The 20,797-nt window shown below is 56.4% G+C and overlaps 2 protein-coding genes across 10 annotated transcripts in view; one reads left to right on the top strand and one right to left on the bottom strand.

Moving 5' to 3' along the window:
* Window positions 1-1,130: 1,130 nt before the first annotated feature.
* Window positions 1,131-13,294, bottom strand: MTNAP1 (mitochondrial nucleoid associated protein 1). Of its 8 annotated transcripts, none has more exons than XM_075562164.1 (6): window positions 13,169-13,294; window positions 11,332-11,906; window positions 8,108-9,576; window positions 3,519-3,623; window positions 2,269-2,376; window positions 1,131-1,268 (listed from the first exon to the last, which is right to left on the bottom strand). In XM_075562164.1, exons 2-6 carry the CDS (start codon window positions 11,391-11,393, stop codon window positions 1,246-1,248), a joined length of 1,767 nt encoding a protein of 588 aa, XP_075418279.1. In that variant the 5' UTR covers window positions 11,394-11,906; window positions 13,169-13,294; the 3' UTR covers window positions 1,131-1,245. The 8 variants fall into 8 exon arrangements, with proteins under 8 accessions (XP_075418279.1, XP_075418280.1, XP_075418283.1 ...); XM_075562165.1 differs by having other exon boundaries at window positions 13,079-13,204; XM_075562168.1 differs by lacking the exon at window positions 13,169-13,294 and adding an exon at window positions 12,791-13,072 and having other exon boundaries at window positions 10,570-11,906.
* Window positions 13,295-13,362: 68 nt separating this feature from the next.
* The window catches only part of VCF1 (VCP nuclear cofactor family member 1), a 22,401-nt gene continuing 14,966 nt past the window's right edge, over window positions 13,363-20,797 (top strand). The window contains exon 1 of one of the 2 annotated variants that reach the window (XM_075562161.1): window positions 13,363-13,630. In XM_075562161.1, the coding sequence (XP_075418276.1) occupies window positions 13,407-13,630 (224 nt within the window). In that variant the 5' untranslated portion in view covers window positions 13,363-13,406. Of the gene's footprint in view, window positions 13,631-14,878; window positions 14,996-20,797 lie in introns of those variants that run through there. The other variant, XM_075562162.1, reaches the window with a different exon arrangement.

The following is a 20,797-nucleotide window of genomic DNA, read 5'->3' as shown; positions in this document are numbered from 1 at the left end:
ACTGGGAACGGAGCAGGTGAGTAAAGCAGAAAGGGGAGGGAACTAAGTTCCAGAGGAAACAAAGGGATGTTAACTCACTGCCACCGAGCTGATGCCGACTCACAGCGACTCTACAGAGAACTACCCTGTGGGTTCCCGGGTTCCCGTCTTTACCTGAGTAGAAAGCCCTGTCTTTCTCTCGAAAGGATGTCAGGCAGGTGTAAATAAAGCTTGGCCACCTTTTTTGTTTGTTTGCAGGGCAGATAAAACTGAGTCACAACAAAAGGCTGGCCTGGATTTTGGCTGTCACAGGCCACAGTCAGACTAGAGTCCGGCCCCTGTGCTGGGAGAGGGAGGGGGGAGCATATTGGAGAGAGTTCTCCATCCATCCATCCATCCATCCTGAGTCAGTCAGAGAAGCATCTCTTGGCAAGTAGTCAGTTGACTTGCTACCTCCAGGGGCCCAACAGGAAATCAGAAGGCACCACATATCATCACGGGGACAAGAGATGCCGCATCTACAAGGGCTTGTAAGTATCCCAGGGCGTTCTTGTGAGGCGCGCGAGGACTGGGAGCTCAAAAGCGTCCGGGAAGAGATGGTTAAACAGCTGGTCTGTTATACCCAAGCGGTACACAAGGTGCTGAGAGTTCTGCTCAGAGGGCCATTTCCATTCAATCCCCTGCAGTATGTGTCACAGGTCCCCCTCAACTCTGTCCCTGCCCCACTCTGTCCTCACGCTTTTGTGTGTCTCGGTGCTGGCAAGACCTGGCCGGGAACCCGAGGAAGCCAGAGCATTCCCATGGAGGAGGCCCGACAGCCGAGAGATTCCTCTCAGAATATACGCAGTTCAATGTCTAGGGAGCCCTGGTGCTGCTGTGGGCAGAAGCCATGAGGTTGGCAGTTTGAGCCCAGCAGCTGCTCGGAGGAGAGAACGAGGAGGTTGGCAGCTCCATTTCAGAAAGGCCAGCAGCAGTTCTGCTCGGTCCTGTGAGGTCACGATGAACTGGGACCGACTCGATGGCCCTGGCCTTTTAGGATTAGACCAAACGACTTTCTCCTCAGGAACACTCGGCCACTTCGCGAGCAAGCCAAAGAAACAGCCCCACAGAAACCGGGTCTCCCCACATGAACGTGACTCCCTATAGAGCGGTTTCAAGTTCCAGGCACTTTATTCCTCGCTGCTGCTCCCTGTCCCAGACAATTACACACTGTCTTCCACCGTCTCCACCGGCCTCCGGGTGTCGCGGCAGTGGTCCCGCTCAGCACTACCTACGCCAGCGCTGTTGCTCTTGGGAGACAGAGAGAGAAGAGAGGTCAGGCTCCTGGAGACTTCCAGCTCTTCCCTCCACCCATGGCTGGCTCGGCTTTGTCTGTTTGGAAGTAAGAGTCTGGGGCACTGTGAGCAAGGAACCCTGGGGCACTCACGGGTCAGCGTAAGGTTGCTGACCACAAGGTTGGCATTTCAAACCCACTAGCCGCCCCAAAGAGAAAGGGGAGGCTGGCTGCTCCCACAAAGACTGGATAGTGGAGGAAGTCCTCTCTGGGGCCCCTGGGAGTCAGAATCGCCTCGATGGCAGTGGCGTCCTTAGAGGACAGCAGCTCTACCTTATCCTAGAGCAGTGGTTCCCCACCGCCTCATGCCGTGACCCTTTCATGCAGTTCCTCATGTGGTGGGGACCCGTGGGTGGGCGCCTGTAGACGGACAGAGGAGCGGTGTCTCAGTTCCTAAGACCATCGGAAATATGGTCTTAGGCAACTCCTGTGAAAGGGTCGTTTGATCCCCAAAGGGGTCGTGACCCTCAGGTTGAGACCCGCTGTCCTACAGGGTCACTATGAGTCGCAACGGCCACTGTGGCGATGGACTTGACTAAGACAGGCCTTTGGTAATACCGTGTTTAAAACATTTAAGCCAGCGGGACTGTCGGAACCTTCACAGAGAAACCGAATCCGGGTGTTTTCCTTGTGATAAGTCTTGAGGCAAGCTGAAGACTCATCACTAAGAGGGTTTTGTTTTTAAACAGCAAAAGCAGATTCAGCTTAGACCCCTGGGTGAGTGAAGGCGGGGTACAGCTCCTCCTCTTGGGCGGTGGGGGCCGGGGCTCAAAGGCAGGAATGAAGCAGTCATGGAGGGGACAAACCCTGACCCGCCAGTAGGCAGAGAATTTTCAAGCCAGAACCCACCCCGGCCAGATCTCCAGGGACAATGGAGCCATGATGCAGACCCGATAATAAAGAACCGGGGCCCAGAGCGCCTGGCCACAGCGGGCCCATAGGGGTGTGCGGCTTACTGAGATGCCGGAGGCTCCAGCTGCACCAGAGGACGAGGGAGCCCGAGAAGAGCACGGTGATGCCGGCCATGCTGCTGCGCTGCACGGTGCTGCTGCACCGCGTCCACCCTGCGGGAGAGAGAGAGACAAGTCCGTGCCTGAGACCCGGGCCACTGGGAGACGGGACTGCCAGCCACAGCCTCCAGGTCCTTCCAGTGTGTCATGCAGGGAGCTGGGGGGCAGGCAGACAGACAAACACACACACCCACAAACAGCCTCCAGGTCCTTCCAGTGTGTCATGCATGGAGCTGGGGGGCAGACACACTCTCTCTCTTATCCAGCCACTGTGCAGTGGGCCCTGGGTCACTGCGAGTTGGAACTGCCCGCTGTTCACAAAGGAGCTTCTCTTGCCTGTGGCTACTGCAGAGGTCCTGGTGCTCACCGTGTCACACTTAAAATGCCTCTGAGACGCTCCGGATAGGGGTACGGAGGGGCTCGGGCTCTAGTATCTGCCGGGGGCTTAAAGGGGTGCTCCTAATGCTGGAGCTGGCTGAGGCGGCGGCAGCAGTGGTGGACCTACCACGCCCTGGCGGACTGCCCTGTTCACACTCATGCTGCCCAGGGGCTGAGCGTACATACAAGGGGGCTTTGGAGAGTTTGAGAAGCCCATGGTCTTCTTATTCCGTCTGCCCACCCACTTTTGGGAGCCCCGCACCTGTTTTCAAAGGCTACATCCAGAAGACCCTGATGGGCACAGTTGGGAGGACTGGCCGGTTCTGAGCAGTGGGGGGTGGGGAGGGCTGGGCTGACGTGCTGGGCAGGAAGAGTGGCACAGCTGGTCAATGTGGGTCAGGGAGAGGGAGAAAGGTGGGGGTCAGGAGTGTGTGCGTGTGCGCCATAAGACAGCTGTCCCAGGAACAGTAGCTGCTAGCTCATCACTCCTGGTATGGTCCTAGGATGCCAGGCTACAGAGAGGCAGACAAGCAGAAGAGGAGGTGGTATGGTCCTAGGATGCCAGGCTACAGAGAGGCAGACAAGCAGAAGAGGAGGTGGTACGGTCCTAGGATGCCAGCCTATAGAGGCAGACAAGCAGAAGAGGAGCTGGTACGGTCCTAGGATGCCAGGCTACAGAGAGGCAGACAAGCAGAAGAGGAGCTGGTACGGTCCTAGGATGCCAGCCTATAGAGGCAGACAAGCAGAAGAGGAGGTGGGCCCCACAGCTGCCAGTCTCGGGGGCACCAGAGAACACACAGCTCACGCTCCAGGCTCACCTTTCTGCAGGGCTCCCAAGAGCCTCAGGAGGGAGTCCGGGGCTGAAGGCCAGGTCGGGGGTCCCCAGATGCTTGGGTCAGTCAGACGGCTTTGCAACAATGGAACTAGGATTCCAAACAGAAGCCACTGGGTTAGCTCGTGTCAGTGCACCACTGTCCCCAAGGCTCAGGGCTAACGGTCCCAGGCTTTGGGGAGAGGAGGGCTCAGGAGTTTTGCTCTGGACTGACTCATCCCCAGTCCCTCAAAGGTCCAGGAAAACTGAGGGAGCCCCTGGTAATCAGGAACGAGACATATGTGAATGCCACCAGTCAACAGGACCCATGCCAGGACTTGTGAGTATCCTACTGCCTGCTAGACGTTTTTAGCCAGAAGCACCACTGTCGACCACTACAGTATCAACCACTGCTACAGTATCAGAGGATGGGGCCAGGGAAGGATACACAACAGACCTCGGACTGGCCTGATGGGAGAATGACTGAATCTGTCTGGGCAAGATCACTGGCTGGGGGATGTTCACTAGGAGAGCAGATGGCAGGGCTTCGTCTCCCACATCTGGGCCAGGTTAATCAGGAGGGACCATTCCCTGGGGAAGGACGTCCTGTCTGACACAATGGAGGGTCAGCTGCAATGGCAGCTGCAAACAGAAACCACCGGGAGGATGGCGCGGACGTGGGCAGTCTCCTTCTGCCCCGAGTGGGACCCCTGAGGTCCAACACTGCGATGGTTCATCATGGAGGTGGATCCTGACTCAAGCAACCTCAAGGGACTGGGTAGAACTGCCCTCCTCCCTCCACTCCCCCCCTCACCCCCCCCCCTGCCCTGGTGTAGGTGTTGTTTTGGGAGGGGCATGCATGTGGACTGGCTGAAGGTTTAGTCACAGAGCAGAGCATCTGTTTTGCCAATAGTTCTGCACATTTCGCTTTGCCTCATTCCCTGCAGGGCCCTCAGTGCGTGGTTATGGACCCACCCCACTTCCTCCTGCATTTCCGGTTTCCAGCCCCGCTCCTGCCTGGCTCTGACCTTAGACCGGTGTTGCCCAGCTGCTTATTCTGATGGGGGTGAGTGAGCGCAGTGCCAGATCTGTAGGTGACCGACGCCGGCCCCGCGGGTCTCTGGGCCATCATGGTGGCGGGAGCAGGCGACTGGCTGGTCTTTCTCCTGTGCAGGTGCTCGGTGGGCTCCCTACACACCCAGCCCCCCACCACTAGCTAGCGGGCCCCTTTCCCAGGAGCCTTGGTAGGGTGGTGGGTTCTGCGTTGGGTTGCTAACCCCATGGTCAGCAGTTCGAACCCACCAGCCAGCCCGATGGAGAGAGATGAGGCTTTTCCTCTCCTGTCAAGATTGACGGTCTGGGAAACCCACAGGGCAGCCGGCTCTTCCTATAGGGTCGCTGGGTCGGAACTGACTCGATGGCAGGGAGTGGAGAATCTTACTTTTTATTTTTTCAAGAAAGAATTGGGTAAGTGCTGGACTGCCAACTGCGAGGTAGCAAGCTGGAAGTACGGGTCCAGGTGGCATGGTTGGTGGCCGCCTGGGCTGCTAGCACGACTGCCGTTCAGTCCCACGGGCACACCTCGGGGCCCTGGTGCTGCAGTGGAATGCGAGTCGGGCTGGTAACCCCAGGTTAGCAGTCAGAAACTACCAGCAGCTCCACGCGACAATGATGAAACTACGTGTACCTTACCAGCTACACCAAGCAGACGTGGAGGATGGGTTTGGCAGGCAGGTGGGTAGGTGTTGCGGACACTACCCACGTGACCGTGAGGGAGGCCAGCAGCCAGAGAGCCACGCGGCTTCTGAGACACGCGCTGTGCTACAAAGCAGGATGGTGAGTGTGTGGAACTGCTGTGTCATCTCGGGGAGAGTGTGCGGGAGCCAGCGGGGAAGGGCAGTCACGGGAACATGACGGGGTCCTGCCTTCTCACCCAGCCTGCCGCTTCTTGTCAGCTGAGTCTGTGGATTTCCCACCCACTGTCGCTGGCTAGAACTGCCCCTGTGGGTTTGTGAGACGCTAGCTCCTTACGGGAGTAGAAAGCCTTATTTGTCTCCAACAGAGTGGCTCCTAGGGGAGTGGCTGGTGGGTTTCAATGCCCAGTCTTGTGATCAGCAGCCCAACGAGTAGCCAAGACCACCAGGACTCCCATTTCTGGCTATCAGACCAAACACTGCGGCACAAAGGGCCCAGCAGACCCTCATCTGGCATCACCTGGGCAGCCTAAGGCCTGCTGCGGGAGGGTGCTACAGGTTTCAGGCGGGGCCTTGCCTGCTGCCTGGACCCCAGTTCTTGGGTAATCCCCACTCCCGGAACTGCTGATGGTGACAGGCCTCTGCTAGCTCATCTCCCACCATCCTGCACCGGCTGGCGGGAAGGCCCTCCCTTTCAGGCCCAGCCGAGGGTTGACCTCCATGCTCTGCACGCCTCAGCCTGCCAGGGCCTGTGCCTGGTCTGTGTTCTGTCCGGCCCCAGGCCTAGGCCTTGACTTACCCCTGGGCCTTTACCTGCAGGGGACTCACAGGCCCTTCTCTCTGAAACACATCCCCTTGGTCGACACCTCAGGGCAACTGGGGCTGGCCTGGCTCACCGCATGCCCCTGCTCATGTCCGATCCTAGTGTTTGGAGCCTCTGGCCCAGCCTTTGTCCTAACTCACCGCTGGAGACTTATTACGGGGTGTATTTAAACCGAACTCCGTCACGTCAATTCCGACTCGGGGCCCTGTCGGGCAGGGTGCCAAAGGGTTCACAAGGCTGCAAAGCTTCACAGGAGCAGCCCCACCCCCTGCCATCCATCAAGTCCACTCTGACTCACTGACTCTTGGGGACAGAATGGAACTAACTGTTCCTTTGGGTTCCCAAGACGCTGAGTCTTTCTGGGAGCAGACAGCCTCAGCTTTCTCCCCAGGAGCTACTGACTGGCGGGCCAAATGCTTAATCCCCAGCACCACCACGGCTCCCTGTGTGTGGTTAGTTATGTGGAAACCTCACTACCACCTGGGCTTCAAGTGATGCTGTGTTTTCTATGATGGGGTCTGATGAGAGCCAGGTGAGCAGTGTCTACCTGTTTCCCAGGTGCATGCCTCTTCTGAGCTCCTGTAGGTCTCCCTAGGAGCCCTGATGGTGTGGTGGGTCACATGTTGGGCCGCTAACTGCAAGGTCAGGGTTCGACACCACCCTCCACTCCGCATGAGAAAGATGAGGCTCAGAAACCACTAGGGGCTGTCCTACCCTGTCCTGTAGGGTCACTGAGTCAGAACTGCCTCGATGGTGGTGAGATTTTGTTTGGGGGGAGGCTTCCTGTCCAAATGAGCCTGAAAACACCAAAGAACATTAGCCTCCCCTGCGGTCAGATCTAGAACCAACTGAGCAGTGTTGGTGTCAGGACGGTCAGCCTGCCCGGCAACAACATGGGTTCTAGCTCGATTCTGAGACACCTTATCATGGAAGGAAACCTGGGACCACCCCACCCTGCCCCTTATACTTGACCGCACAGGCCCAAGGGCGACTGCAGCCCACATGCGCATGTGCATCTAGAAGCCCTACGAGAATCCAGAGGGCCCTGTCCAGGGAGGCCAACCACCTTCACACAGCTCGGCAGGCGAGCCCGAGACTGGGAAATCCCAGTGACCGGCTGTCCATCCCCACGGCAATAGGAAGGGCAGCTTCTTCCTTCTGCAGAGGCAGGTGGGGTCTCAAATTGCCGAAAGGGGAAAACCCCACCCCCACCAAGGCTCCTTGGAAGAAAAGGAGGGTCCCGGAAATGATGGCCAGGAGCTTCCTGGTTCCTGACGGGGAGGGAGGGAGCCCCCTCAGTGAGTTCCAAGGAGCACGTGAGATGGCCTGGAGGAGGCGGAACCCCATCACGTAGGCTTCTCTCCAAGGGCTCCTCCTCCCTGCCTCCCTCAGGTCTCGGGCCCCACAGCGGACTCTGCCCAGATGCTTGGACACCCTATTCCGCGGCCCTCAACTCTAGCCTGAGGAGTCCTGGTGGTGGAGGAGTTAGGAGTTGAGCTGCTAGCCGCAAGGTTACCAGTTAGAAACCACCCTCCACTCTGAGGGCGGACAGACTCGGAAATTCACAGGGTCAGTTCTACCCTGTCCCACAGGGTCGCTATGAGTGAGCAGGACTCCAGGGCAGAGACTGAGAAGCTCTAGCCTGTCCACAGCCCTTCTCCCGGGTCAGCTGCCCTTGCCTTGCTATGCCTATACCCCCAGTGTGGCCAGTACCCACTGGACTTCCTATCCAGTATGGCCCTGACCAAACTCTAAACAAGGCACTTGTTCTCCTTGTGTGGATCTCTGCTCGAGTCTGTACGGTGTGAATATCTGTCTAATGTCTACCAGCCATGTCTCTTTCCACTGTGGACACTCCCTGCTCACCCCTAACTGCTGGAAAAGGAGAGTGGGAAACCACTGCCCATATCTCTGGGGCACAAGGCTGGGCCTTCAGAACAACAGCCAGTGCAGGGCCCGGATCCCCTTGGGGAACAGCAGTTAAACAAGGGCAGGCAGCAGTGCTGGGAGCCCCCACTCATCCCTAAGGCACAGGGTGCTCTTGATGGGCAGACCGGCCCTCTGGCATGAGCCGCTTACCTTGGGAGAGACTTTCCCCCATGGGAATGCGGAGCCGAGGCTTCTGGGCTGCCACCTTCCAATACTGGGGTTTCTCTGGCAACACCCCGAGTCCCAGGTAGCCGGGGTAGAGCTCGGGAAACCACTCCAGCCCCACAGAGCTGGGAGGTGTCTTGGTGGCAGTGGCAGGATTGGGGAAGGGAGCTGGGCGCACGTGATGCCAGGCTGCACTGCGAGGCTGCTGGTGTCCAGTGGGTACTGCTTGGGCCTGGCGGGCGGCTCTGGGCCCCCCTGAGGGCAGCGCTTTGCTCAATGTGAACGGCGGTGCACCAGCTCTCTCTCCTTGGAGACAGGTGACAGTCAGCGAGGCCAGACTCGGGTTCCTTGACGGTGACACAGTGAGGGTCCCGGTCCGAGTTGACCCCCTCAGGGTGGACAGGCTTAAAGATGGACCTGAGGCTTGCGGCTGCTTCTCGGTGGCTGAACTGCCGGCACTGGGACCCCTGGAGCCACTGCTCTGGAGAGACCATGCCCTCGCTTCCCTCGGGGATGGGCAGCTCTCAGCACGGCCTCTGTACTCATGGGCCTCCAGTCCAAGGACAAGTTCTTCCTCCTTCCTGCCGCTCACAGCCATGACCTCCTTACTTCCTTCCACTCGGACTCTACCTCCTGGGTGAATGCCAAGGCCGGCCAGGAGTGGGCCTGCTTCGGGGTTTCTTCCATCACTGGAGACTTCCGAGGGGCCATCCCGGGGCTCGGGGCCTCTCGAGCTGCTGAGTGAGCATGTTCTTGCTGCTCTAACCCCAGGGCTGAGGTTTGGGGCTGAGCTCTGATCACCAAGAGCGACGTCTGATGGCTTGACTGGGAACTCCTGACTCGGGAGATGAGCAGGGGGGGCCTGCACACCCCCTGGGAAGCCTGTAAAGAATATCCTCCCCACATCTGGGGAGGAGGCTTTCCTGGGGCCAACTGGAAGTGGTGGACGTGTTTCTGAAGGGAGCTGTCTGCCGTCCCCCGATTCGGGCCCGCCTCCTGCAAGTTCTTTTTGGGGAGACGTGATCCCCATTGCACACATGTGTGCCTTGGTCTCATCCTGGAGAGGACTGCTTGATGGGATGCTGCTTGGTATTTTGGGGGCAAGGAGATCCGGGCCCCTGATGTGTTTATCTGCCCCTTTCTGACTGGTCTTTTCTGCAGCTAGAGGTGCGGGGGTCTTCGTGACCCCTCCTGGTCCCTTTATCAGGGGAGTCATTCTTCCCTGGCCCTCTCTGTCCCGGCGGGTGTCCTCCGTGTTCCTGGTGAGCTTGGCAGGCCCTTTCTTTCTGCTGGCCTGCCAGAGCCTGTCTCCCTCGGCCCCACAGACCTGCGGGGCGGCAGATGTGGGCCGCCCTCGCATCTTGCAGTGGGGCAGGTGGGATTTCAGCCGTTTAAATGGCTTCTGACAGTGGGGACACAGCTCCATAGTGGGCAGGAGGTTGCTCATCCTCTTCCTAGAAAAGACAAAACGCGAGGTCAGCAGGAACACGGACTCCGTGGGCCACGACGGTCTTTGGTGCCCCGCCAGGCCACGGCACGGCAGCATTCGTGTCTACCTGATGCACTCCCTCCCTCAGGGCAGTAACGTAGCTAAGTCCCCTCGTTTCTTTACCGGCGCAGGAAACGGACGGAGGATGGGGGCTGGATGTGGAAGACAGACATTCCCGGGCCAATAGGTGGCCTGCACATCTCACACCTTCAAAGTCTTCTAGGGGCTGAGAGGTGGCAACAGGAGCTTTCGAGCATGGAAGCTCGCTCCCTACCAGATTTTCTTCATCTGTAAGGTTGTGTGGAGAGGTGCTCTCCCACGAGGGAACATGTGCAGAGGCAGTGAGTACCTCAAAACTGTGGCTGGGCATCGTGTGTTTGGATCTATATCGTCTGGGGCACGTGCGTCCCGATGGACTCTGTGGAGGGGTAGGTAAGATGAAGCACCAGTATAACCACATCCTGAACACTGTCCCTTCCCAATGACACACCAAACTTCCTGACGCATAGTGACCCTGCCGGGCAGGGTAGAGCTGCCCCCGTGAGTTTCTGAGACTTACTCTATGGGAGTAGAAAGCCTCGTCTTTCTCCTGAGGAGCAGCTCGTGGTTTTGAACTGCTGACCTTGCAGTTATCAGCCCCACTTATAACTGCTTATGCCACAATGACATACACACGGGAGGCAGGAAAATTCCGAGAAGCCCAGAGACAAGTTTTACAGTCACTCTTCCAGAAGACACCATCTCAGGCAACAACCTCTGAATCCAGCAACCCCTCAAGATGTGGTCCCTGCCCTGAAGGCCTCTGAAGAGACTCCTGAGGTGGAAAGTACATACATGATATTTACATGTACCACAGGTTACAGGTTAGAAAGGAGGTGTCCAGGTCCAAGGACAGCAGTCTAGTAAATCAAGTCAGAGGAAAAGATGTTCAGAAGATTAGCCAGGATAAAATGCTCACCATTTAAACACTCATAGTAATAAAAGTTTATAGCAAGTCAACTTTGGACATATTGTCAGGAGAGACCAGTCCCTGGAGGGCATCATTTTTGGTTCAGTAGAGGGGATGCAGGCCCTCGATGAGATGGACAGACAAAGAGGCTGCAGCAGTGGGTTTGGTGAGCAGAACAATCGTGAGGATGGCGCAGGACCCGGAGGGAGCTTCACTGTTGCACACAGGGAGGCAGGGAGTCAGGACCGATTCGCGGACTTCTAACGATATCCTAGAGACACTCGTGCACGTGCACGTGGACCCCGAATAAAGCTTTTAAGGCCAGGATGGTGAGGAATAAAAAGCTCGGGCCAGAACTTGAGGCTGTGGATTCAGAGCCGTGTTTTTCTATGTGGGGACACAAAGGAGACACCAGAGTCCCTGAAAAGATTAGAACTGCAATTTACCTTGTTTTAAAAATGAGGCAGAAAGCTCTATCTGCCGAGTTTAGTACATCCGTACGGCAGTACGCATCCACACCAGGGGGCTTTCAGAAGCTGATGGGAAAATGCCAGTTATCTTTCCATCCCGTTTTCCCTTGAAAGCCCCTGTATGTACGTCCACACCAAACTGTCACCGAGTCCACTGACTCATAGCGAGTCTGTAGGATGGAGCAGAACTGCCCCACGTGGTTTCTAAGGCTGTCGATCTTTACGGGAGCAGAATGCCACACTTCACCACTGTGCCACAGTGGTTCCTGTTTTGCATACCCAGGACATAAGACATACGCACAGTGTATCAACAAGGAGCCCTGGTGACTTGGGAGTCAAGTGATGGCTTGCTGATTGGTCCATCCATCAGTCACGCTGAGGGGAAAAGACGCAGCCGTCTGCTACTGTCACTATTACGGTCTTAGAAGCCATGTGGGGCTGTTCTACTCTGCTGCAGTGTGTGGATTTCCGTGGCGTACAAAGAGCCCACCCCTTCAGAGGGCACGGTGTGTTTGGGCTTCCATGGTGCCAGAAGGCTTGGCATCTGGGTTTCTACAGCACACAGAAGTAAACACATCCACAGGGCAGCGCTCGGGTCCCTGTTTCTAAAGGGGAAGCACGTGGCTTGCGGACAACGTTGTTCCATTTGTTATCTTTGTGAGATCCATACAACTCGTGATCTGTACCTCTTGGCTCTTAAGTCAGGACGACAGGATGTTTAATCCCAAAGCTGAGCAGCAAGTTCATCCCTGGTGCGCACTTCGTCTGCTTCCTCTAAGTCCCCGAGGGCAGGCTTCGCGGCTGCCCTTAGCTCGGCTGCATTCTCAAATCCTAGTACGGGGCCCGGCGTACTGTCTTTGTGGAGTGAATTCTTCTCTAGACATAAAGACATAAATGCACCGTGAGTGTAAATGTCTTCCCACTACTAAGTAGCTTAAGAAAAAATCATGACCATGAAACTAGGAATAAAGTAAATATACACAATCTTAGTGAAACTGTTTCTCATTGCAACTAACCCGTTTTAGTCTCCAGGCAAAACAGAACTGTATTCCCTGCCAATTAATTTGGCAGTGTCTGTGCTTTGTTGCAGGGACCCCATTTGATAGTGAGGTGGAAGGTGTATGCCTCAGGCCTACAAAAAGACACCCCTGCCCCCAACCCTGGTCCACGGGCTTTGGATGCACAAAGACGCCTTGAGTTTGGTTGTACCCTATTCCCTTTGCGGGACCCCACACCACACTTAGACTCACTAGAAAGATTTCATAACTTAGTGGTAACACATGCCCAACTGCTTCCTTAGCCCGCCTCCTCTACCTTACTACACCTTACTCTACCTTACTCCACCTTACTCCACCACAGCCATTGACTGGATCCCAACTCATGACGCCTATACTACATAGGATTTCCAAGGCTGTCAATCTTTACCAGAGCCAGCCCTATCTTTCTCCCGTGGGGCGGCTGGTGGGACTGAACCGCAGACCTTGCAGTTAGCAGCCAAGCTTTCAGTGCCCCCACCAGGGCTCCCCCGAGGAGGCTAACTTAGCAGCAGTGTCCCTGAACTCCCCCGTACTTCACGATCAGCGTCCTGGTGGCCGAAGGCAACCGCATTTTAATGTCAGCCCGTGTAAGACGATTGGAGGAGAACGGACAGAGCTTGCGCACGCACACAGTACATGTGGCGAGGCCCAGAGTCAAATACACACGACCCGCGCCGTCTGCAGGGCACTTTCCCTAGATGTCCTGGAGAGCAAGGTTCTGACCTGGCCGGGCACAGGTCCAGCGTCTACTGATCTCTGCCGCCGCCTCCCACGACCTCGGCCAAGTTCCACACCACTGCCTATTTTCCCTGAAAGCTGTCCCGCTGGCTCCTGCAGGGTGGACGGACACCGTCGGGGCTCATCCCAGGCCCCGGGACAGTCTCCCCGAGTCCTCCAGAGACTTCCTCCACAGCGGGGGCCTCAAATCAACACGTAAAGCTCCAGGAAGTGCCCCTGATCGGACCCTCAAGGAAGTCACACGAGCCCCTTCCCAACTCCCGGCCCCAGGACCTTCAGTAGGCTGTCTCTCCAACTGCCTGATCGCTCTCGGCTCCATTTTTTAAAGAGTTAGTTCACAAATCCTACTTCAGATATTTGTACCAGAGGACTACGACGAGTTGTAATTCCATTTAAACCTGGCTTGACTTTCCTACGGCTCACTTCAGCTACGAACAGGCGAAAGCTCGGGCCAGCTCTCGTGAGGTCCACTGTCCCAGAAGGCCCCCGTCGCTCCTCCCCCTCCGAGCCTGCCTCTTCCGGCGGGCGTGGTTACCGGTCGGCGCGGCAGGACGCTCTCCACTGCGCAACCGCGAGAGGGCGGGACCACGGCGGCTGCGACATGGGGGGGCGCGGAGGAGACGCCGGAAGTAGCGGTGGTACGGGTCCGACAGAGGGGTACTCACCACCGGCTGGGTCCACCCGAGCGGCGGCCAGGGCCAAGGCCCGAGGGGGTGGGCGTGGCGGCCGCCGAAGCGCCACATCCTCGGTTCCGTCTTCTCGCGGAGCGGCGCCGGGGCGGCGCTCCCCCCCACCGGCTGCCATGAGCGAGCGCCTCCGCCCCAGGTGGGTGAGAAGAGACCCTCTTCCTCTCTAGTCCCTTGCCTGGAGATCTGGGGGAATCGAGCCGAGGGGGGCGCGCGAAGCGGGGGTCCATCTGGGGCGCTCTGCAGTCGGGTGGAGGAGGGGAGAGCGCGACGCCTGGTCGTTGGTACCTGGCTCCCGGGGCCGGCTGGAGGAGTGACTCTCCACGGCCCTGAGCGCCCTCATCAGGCTCCCCCCTCTCGCCTTTCCCCTTAGGGACGAAGTCTGGTCCGTCCTGGGAGAGAGTGAGTGGCACTCAGGGTTCCCTGCCCTATATTTAGGACTGTGGGGGGATGGGAGGCCTCTTAGGGAAGGAACCCTTTTGGGCGCCAGGGAGGGGATGGGGCGGGGAGCTGGTATCTCCCCAAGGTCAGAAAGCGGCATGGGCTTAACCCCAAAGCCCCAGGATTAGGTCAACCCCACAGACTTGTGCCTGGAAGCAGTGCGCCCAGGAGGGCTGGTGACCAGAGTGGGTCGTGCCGCATTGAGAACTGGCGGAATTCTAAACTGTTTGGGCTCCGAGCCGTTTGGATGGTTGCCGGGTTCACTACCCTTCCACGGAGCCTGGACACCTGACACGACAGGTTTATCCTTGACGGGCTGGGGGTGGGGGGGGCCCTGAGGCCATCTGGGATGTCTTCCTGTCTCCTCTCGCTGCTGTAGTAAGAAAGTGGGCCGTGTGAAAGTTGAGATTGGGGACCCCAGTCGGAAGAGGATCTGTTTAAAACGAGAAAAACCCCTTGTTGTGGAATTTGAAGCGAAAGCCTGTTTATCCAGAAGCCCAGCCCCTGTATTACCCTGATAGACTGACCAACAGTTCCCCAGGTACACCGCCCTTTCTTTTCTTCCGTATTCTGAGGCTCAGTACGGAGCTCTGGTCAGTAGCTTGGAACTACCCGCCTCTGTGTGCGAGAGAGGCAGCTTTCTTTGCCAGTGAAAAGTTACCAGGCACCATCGAGTTGGTTCTGGCACATAGCAATCATGTGCACAGCAGAACAAAGCATGCCTGATCCTGCACTGTCCTCACAAGGGTTCCTATGCCTATTGTTGCAGCCGCTGTGTCCATCCCTCTCGTAGACAGCCTTCCTCTTCACGGCCCCTCCACCTTACTACCAGACATGGTGCCCTTCTCCAGGAACCGGTCTCTCCCAACCATCTGTCCAAAGTTTGTGAGACGATGGCTTCCCATCTCTGCCTCTAAGGGGTACTCCAGCTTTCCTTCGGAATACAGATCGGTATGTCCTTTGAGCAGGCTGCGGACGTTCAGTATTCTTCTCCAGCACCACCGTTCAAATGCACCGATTTTTCGTCAGTCTTCCTTATTCAGTGGCCGGCCTCTGCAACCCCGTGAGTTGAAATGGGCTCTGTGGCAGTGAGTTTGCTTTGGTCTGAGTTTGCTTTGGGCTTCGGCACACAGGTTGCCTTGGGAGAGAACACTGGGTCATCAGCCCATTGGTTCTGAGTGTGATTGGAAGTCTCTCCACGACGATTCTGCCCTGTACAGAGTTCATCCATGGGATTGAGATTCGGGAAGGCGCCCTGAGGTTCTTTGATTGCACACTAAGAACTTAGGGGTTCCCCCAGTGGGTGCACCCTAGTGGATGGGTGGGAGGCGGGGCATAAAGCCTCTACTTGTTTGGATAAAGAAGAGTGGACCAAATTTGAAAGTAAGGGTCCTGGTACCAACATGCTTACGGGGTTAGGGACAGGATCTTTAGGGGTAGTAACCCTGATTCAGCTGTGTGTGTGTCTCTGTAGCTCTGTGTGTGTGTGTGTGTGTGTGTGTGTGTGTGAGTGTTTTCTGCCAAATCCATTGCTTTAATGCTACTTTGGGTGTCTGGAAAAAGTCAGAATGTTTGCTCAGTGGGACAAAGGCTTTCTATGACTGTTGGAAACCCACAGGGACAGTTCTGCCCTGCTCTATAGGATTTCGGTCGTCTAAATCAACTTGATGGCAGGTGGTTTTGTTTTTGTTTTTTAAACTAACCCAGATGTGTACACTAACAGGAGCCCAGGTAGTGAAGCGGGGTCCACATTGGACTGTATCTTCAAGGTCAGCAGTTTGAAATCATCGGGTGCTTAGAGGGAGAGAGAGGAGGCTTTCTACTCCCCAACAGAGTTCTAGACTGGAGAACCCTTAGAATCAGTCCTATGCTGTCCTATAGGGTCACTATTTTGTTTCTAGGACACAAATAGTGTCTTTCTGCTGGTAGCACAATCCTTTTATCTAGCATACAATCAGATTATCTTGTTACTGGCAATGTTTTCATGTAAAGAAGTTTGAGGGGCAGGCTCTGCCCATTCCCCTTTTCTTCCAGAGTCCCCCGGGCCCGGTGGGGCAGCTCCAGCAGTCTTAGTCTCTCTGCAGGTCTCGCTTGACCTGGGTCTGTCTCCTCGACGTGCATTTGGAGATCTCGCCCTCCCCCTCTCAGTGGCGAGGGTGGCCAGAGAGGGCTGGGTGCGTGGCAAGGCCGCCCCTGCCCTAATCAACTACAGCGGTGGTCCTCCCTCAGGCCTCACATGGCTCTACGTGTGTGGTGTTCTCTTTCACCAAGAGAAAAGGGTCTGTCACTTCAGAAAAGAGATTTGAAAACTCCTGGTTTGCCTGAGTCCGTCTGTGCTCAGGCCCTGGTAGAGGAAGATGACCGCAAGATGGGAAAGACGTGAAATTGGGGGAAGGAATGAAACCAGCCTTCCCTGGAAGGCCCCCGTGCCAACCACTCTGTAGCCAGATGGCCACAGGAGAAGGTCTAATCACGCCGAGGCTGCCTGCTGAAATTATAACGTGGGCTGAGGCATTTATGTCAACAGCTGTCATCTGACTGATTGTCCTGATAGGGTCGAGGCTGATGCTGTAGCCTGGCCAATTATTAACAATGTTTTCAGAAGAGACTGTTTCAAGGACAGAATCTGCAGAGCCCAGAAAAATGCAGAATGCACAACAGGTAGGGCTCATTCGGGACCCAGCACCATCCAGGGGTGAGGGCCAGCCACCATCAGCGACAGGGCAGGTTCTCGGACAGCAAGAGACAGGCCCGGGCTAGGAGGCACTGCTTGTGATTCCCGTCCTTAACACCACCTCCCTGCCCCAGTAGTTGAGATCCTCAGAACCAGCCCATCCCAGCTGTTCTTAACAAGTTCTTTCCTTTCTTTAAAACTGTGGGACCTCCTCAGTAAAGCCCCGTGATAGTGCAAATGGCCTAACTAAAACGTTGCTGGTTCCAGTCCACTCAGTGGTGCTTTGGAAGAACGGCCTGGCAGTTACCCTCTGACAACGGAGCCATTGAAAGCCCTGCGGAGCAGACTTGTGCGCTGATGTGCCGGGGTCTCCCGGAGTCACGGCTTGACTCAGTAATGACATCCGGGTTTGCTTTGGTTTAACATCCTTGATGTTGGTGTTCTGATCACATGAAACTGCTTCCCCTGCATAAATGAGGAAGTTGGCATTTTAGGTGCCATGTTCGTTATGTGTTGGGCTGCTAACCAACCGCATGGCCAGCGGTTCAAAACCACGAGCCACTCCTCAGGAGCAAGATGAGGCTTTCTACTTCCGTGATGAGTTACAGACTCGGAAATCCACAGGGGGCAGTTCTCTACCTGGTTCTGTTGGATCTCTATCAGTTGGATTTGACTCTGAGAGTTTGGTTTTTCATTTGGTCAGGCTTGTAAGTTTGGCTCAGTGATGGTCCCAAGCGTGACAGCAGGTGGGAGGATGGCCCAGGACCACGCCGTCTTAGTTTTGTTGTATGCAGGGCTGCTGTGAGTCAGAACCTGCTGGATGTTGGCTCACAAGACTCGGCAGCCCAGAGCCCCCACCAGCATTTGGCTTTGGGGGACAGCATGCTGCCACAGGACGGGATGTTCCATGGTGGCTGTGGGGCGGTGCGTGGCTTTTATGTGGCCATTCTGCCGTGGTCTGACACCGCCTCCCAGTGATTGGGTGAGGCTATGCAAATGAGGCGCTTGGGACCCACCAAGGAACGAGAGGGCTTCTAACGTAAGACCCCTGCGTACCAGCCTTTGAGGGCAGGACCAGACAAGCCAGGGAGTTGGCTCCTTTTATCATCCTGCTAAGCTTGCAAAGATGCAGAAAAGAGGAGCTTGTTGTCCGCAAGACCAGACAATGAGAGCTAGCGTAGACGCAGGAGATGGAGAGAGGGTGAGGTGAGAGTAGCGCAGGTGGCCAGCAGGCTCCTGGCCCAGGGAGCAAGAGAGCGGAGCATCTTGGCTTCCTGATCTGGGCAGTGGCTGGGCCTCAGGCTGGAAGGCTGAGCAGTGTGGTGGCAGGCACAGCTGAACAGGGATTGGCCAGACCCAGGAACCTGATCCTGAAGTGTCTCTTCAACTTCTTACTTCCCCCAATGTCCCTGGAGGAGGACATCCGGGCTTGGTCAAGTGGAGGGGCGGTGCAAAAGAGGAAGACTTGATGGGATGGACTGAGCCAGTGGCGGCGGCGATGGGCTCACACCTAACAATTGTGAGGATGGCACAGGACTGGGTAGGGTTTCCTACTGTTACGTACGTACCAGGTCTCTGTGCAGCACAACCAGCCCACGGGCCTCTCACAAAACAGTAACAAGTACTTCCTGATAAGCCCTGTCAGCAGAGATGGTCTCCCCAAGCCGGGAAGCAGATTGCTGGGGAGGGCCAGCCTGGTGAAGAGGTTGGACTGTGGGGGTTGGGGTGGGCTGACCCTGCCTGGTAGGACTCGGCCCAGGGTGACTCACTCTTCCCCTTGGGAAGTTAAAAGTGGTCATAACTGGGCCGTGGCTATGGTTGCTGGCTGGCCCCCTGCAGACTCTGCTTTGTTGTTGGAGCCTGGTCCCCGAGGAGCTCTCTGATCACATTAGGATGAAATTAATAGTGGTCCTTGTGATCACTGCCAGCCATTTAACGATTAATAGAACATGGTGCTCAACGCATTTCTAGCCTCCAAGGACTTGAAAATAAAGTGTAGGTGAGATCTAATCTCCTGGGGGAGCAGCTGGGAGCAGAAATGCTGATCTCATCTGATAAACAACTGGGTTTGACTGAGGACACAGTAAATGGCGGAGCTGTTACAGGCCGGCTAGAGCTGTATCAGAACCAATGTACCCACTGCCTCCCCGGGTCCCTGCCCACAGCGGGGGTCCACGGCACATCAGAGAAGCTGGGCTGTGAACGGGTGGCCTGGTGCCCGAGTCGATACCCAGACTGGAATGAAGAGAGACCCATGGGTTGAAGGAAGGACCTGTCGCCCCAGGCCGCTCTGCTCACAGTGAGGGGACACCGGGTGATGGCCTGGGAAGTGCCCTCAGTTCAAAGCGAGCACCTTCCCAAAGCTGTGTCCCCACTTCCCTGCTGACAGCATTTTAGCTCCCACGAGACCCGCCGCGGTTCTCCACCTTCCTCATGCTGCGACCCTTGCATACAGTTCCTTGTGTCATGGTGACCCCCGACCATAACATTATTGTCGTTGCTACTTCATCACTGTCATTTTGCTCCTGTGATGAATCAGGCGACCCCTGTGAAAGGGTCGTTCGACCCCCAGGTTGAGAGCCGTTGGGCTAGACAACTGAGCTCTGAATGCTTTCTTAGCCTCCCTGCTCTTGCCGTGTCCTAGCACCTGTGAGGCGAGTGCCGTCCGGGGAGACTCATAACATGCTCTCTAGTGCCCTACCCAGAGCCCTGGGGACACGGTGGGTTACAAGGTGGGCTGCTAACTAAACTGCAAGGTCAGCAGTTTGAAACTACCAGCCATTGAGAGTGACAGTCTTGGAAGCCCACAGGGGCAGTTCTACCCGGTCCTATTAAGGATCTCCAGGAGGCGGGATTGGCTAGTTAGGCTAGTATGATACCCACTAGCCCCACTTGGCGTGGGAAAATAAGGCATTATGGTTTACATTTACTTTTAGTTAAAATTCAAGCCACTCGGGGCAGTGGACTTTCAAGTTCTCTCCCCTCTGACTCATTCCTAGCTGGGGCTTTGCCAGCCTCCGGGCAGCAGGGGATTTGCAGGTACGGAGGAAGGGGCTTCAAAAAGTTGGTGACAGATGGGATGAAAGATGATGGAATCCCCCCCCCCTCCGGCTCTCACCTAGGCCCTTTGTCTCGCACACCTGTGACTGCAGTCCACTGAGAAAAGGTTGCAGCTTTTCTCCCACGGCAGACTCTTTTGAGGACCTTGTGCCGGAATCTCAAACTTGCCGCCCGACCACAGAGCCAGTGTGTCTCTTGAACGTTGGATGGCAGGGGTGGCCCAGAGTGGCCTTGGCAGTGTTTGTACTGGGAAATCACACCAGCCAGAGCCCTTGTGGTTGCTGAGTGTGACAGCTCGGAAATAGTCGGCATACGCGGGGCCCACGGGCAAGAGGCTCCTTAGGAACAACGGGTGATCGATCCAGAGGAGTCCGGGAGCAGCCACGCTCCCTCAGTGACGGAAGGAAGGTTAGGTAGCCTGGAACTGCCAGTTGGAGAAGGGCAGAGAATGAACCCGAAGGATGCTGACTTGTGTTTCGCTGAGGATGCGCACAGGTGTCCGACAGTGTGGGTCGTAACAGACTGGCTCGTGTGGCCACGAGTGGGACTTCCCGGACCCTTGCAGGTGCTCATGTGGAACCTGTGCAGAGACCCAAGAGGCAGCTGTTTGGGCCAGAGGATACAGCCGGGATTAAAATCAGGAAGGGTGTGTGTGAAGCTTGTATCCTTTTGCCGCTGACTCAATAACAAAGACTTTCTCAAGCGAACGTTTCCGAGAGCGCAGCGCTCCCCTCTGCATGGTGCTAGCCGGTGGAAGTGCACGCCTGTGTTTGTCTTCGCAGGGAGCTCAGCTTGGAGTCCCTGGCACAGCGGTTCTCCGCCTTCCTCAGGCCGCGGCCCTTTCATTACAGCTCCTCATGTGGTGCCGACCCCCAACCAGCACATGATTTTCGTTGCTCCTGTGATGAATCAGGCCCCCAAAGGGGTAATGACCCACAGGTTGAGAACCACTGCCCTAGCACCTGCACGCTCGGCATGGAGTGGTTCTGAGATGGACAGCTTACTGACGTCGTTCCCTTTGACGTCACGTTAGACTCAAGGGCTGTACAACCTGAAGTGGGTAACACAGTGGGTTTCGTTTACAGCGGGAGACATGTTAAAGGGAGGCTAGGTTTGTAATAACCCAGAAGT

This window comes from Tenrec ecaudatus, chromosome 10, assembly GCF_050624435.1.
Source record: "Tenrec ecaudatus isolate mTenEca1 chromosome 10, mTenEca1.hap1, whole genome shotgun sequence".
Classification (NCBI taxonomy): Eukaryota; Metazoa; Chordata; class Mammalia; order Afrosoricida; family Tenrecidae; genus Tenrec; species Tenrec ecaudatus.
Note: the sequence above shows the minus strand (reverse complement) of the source record. Positions and strands in the feature narration are given on the sequence as shown.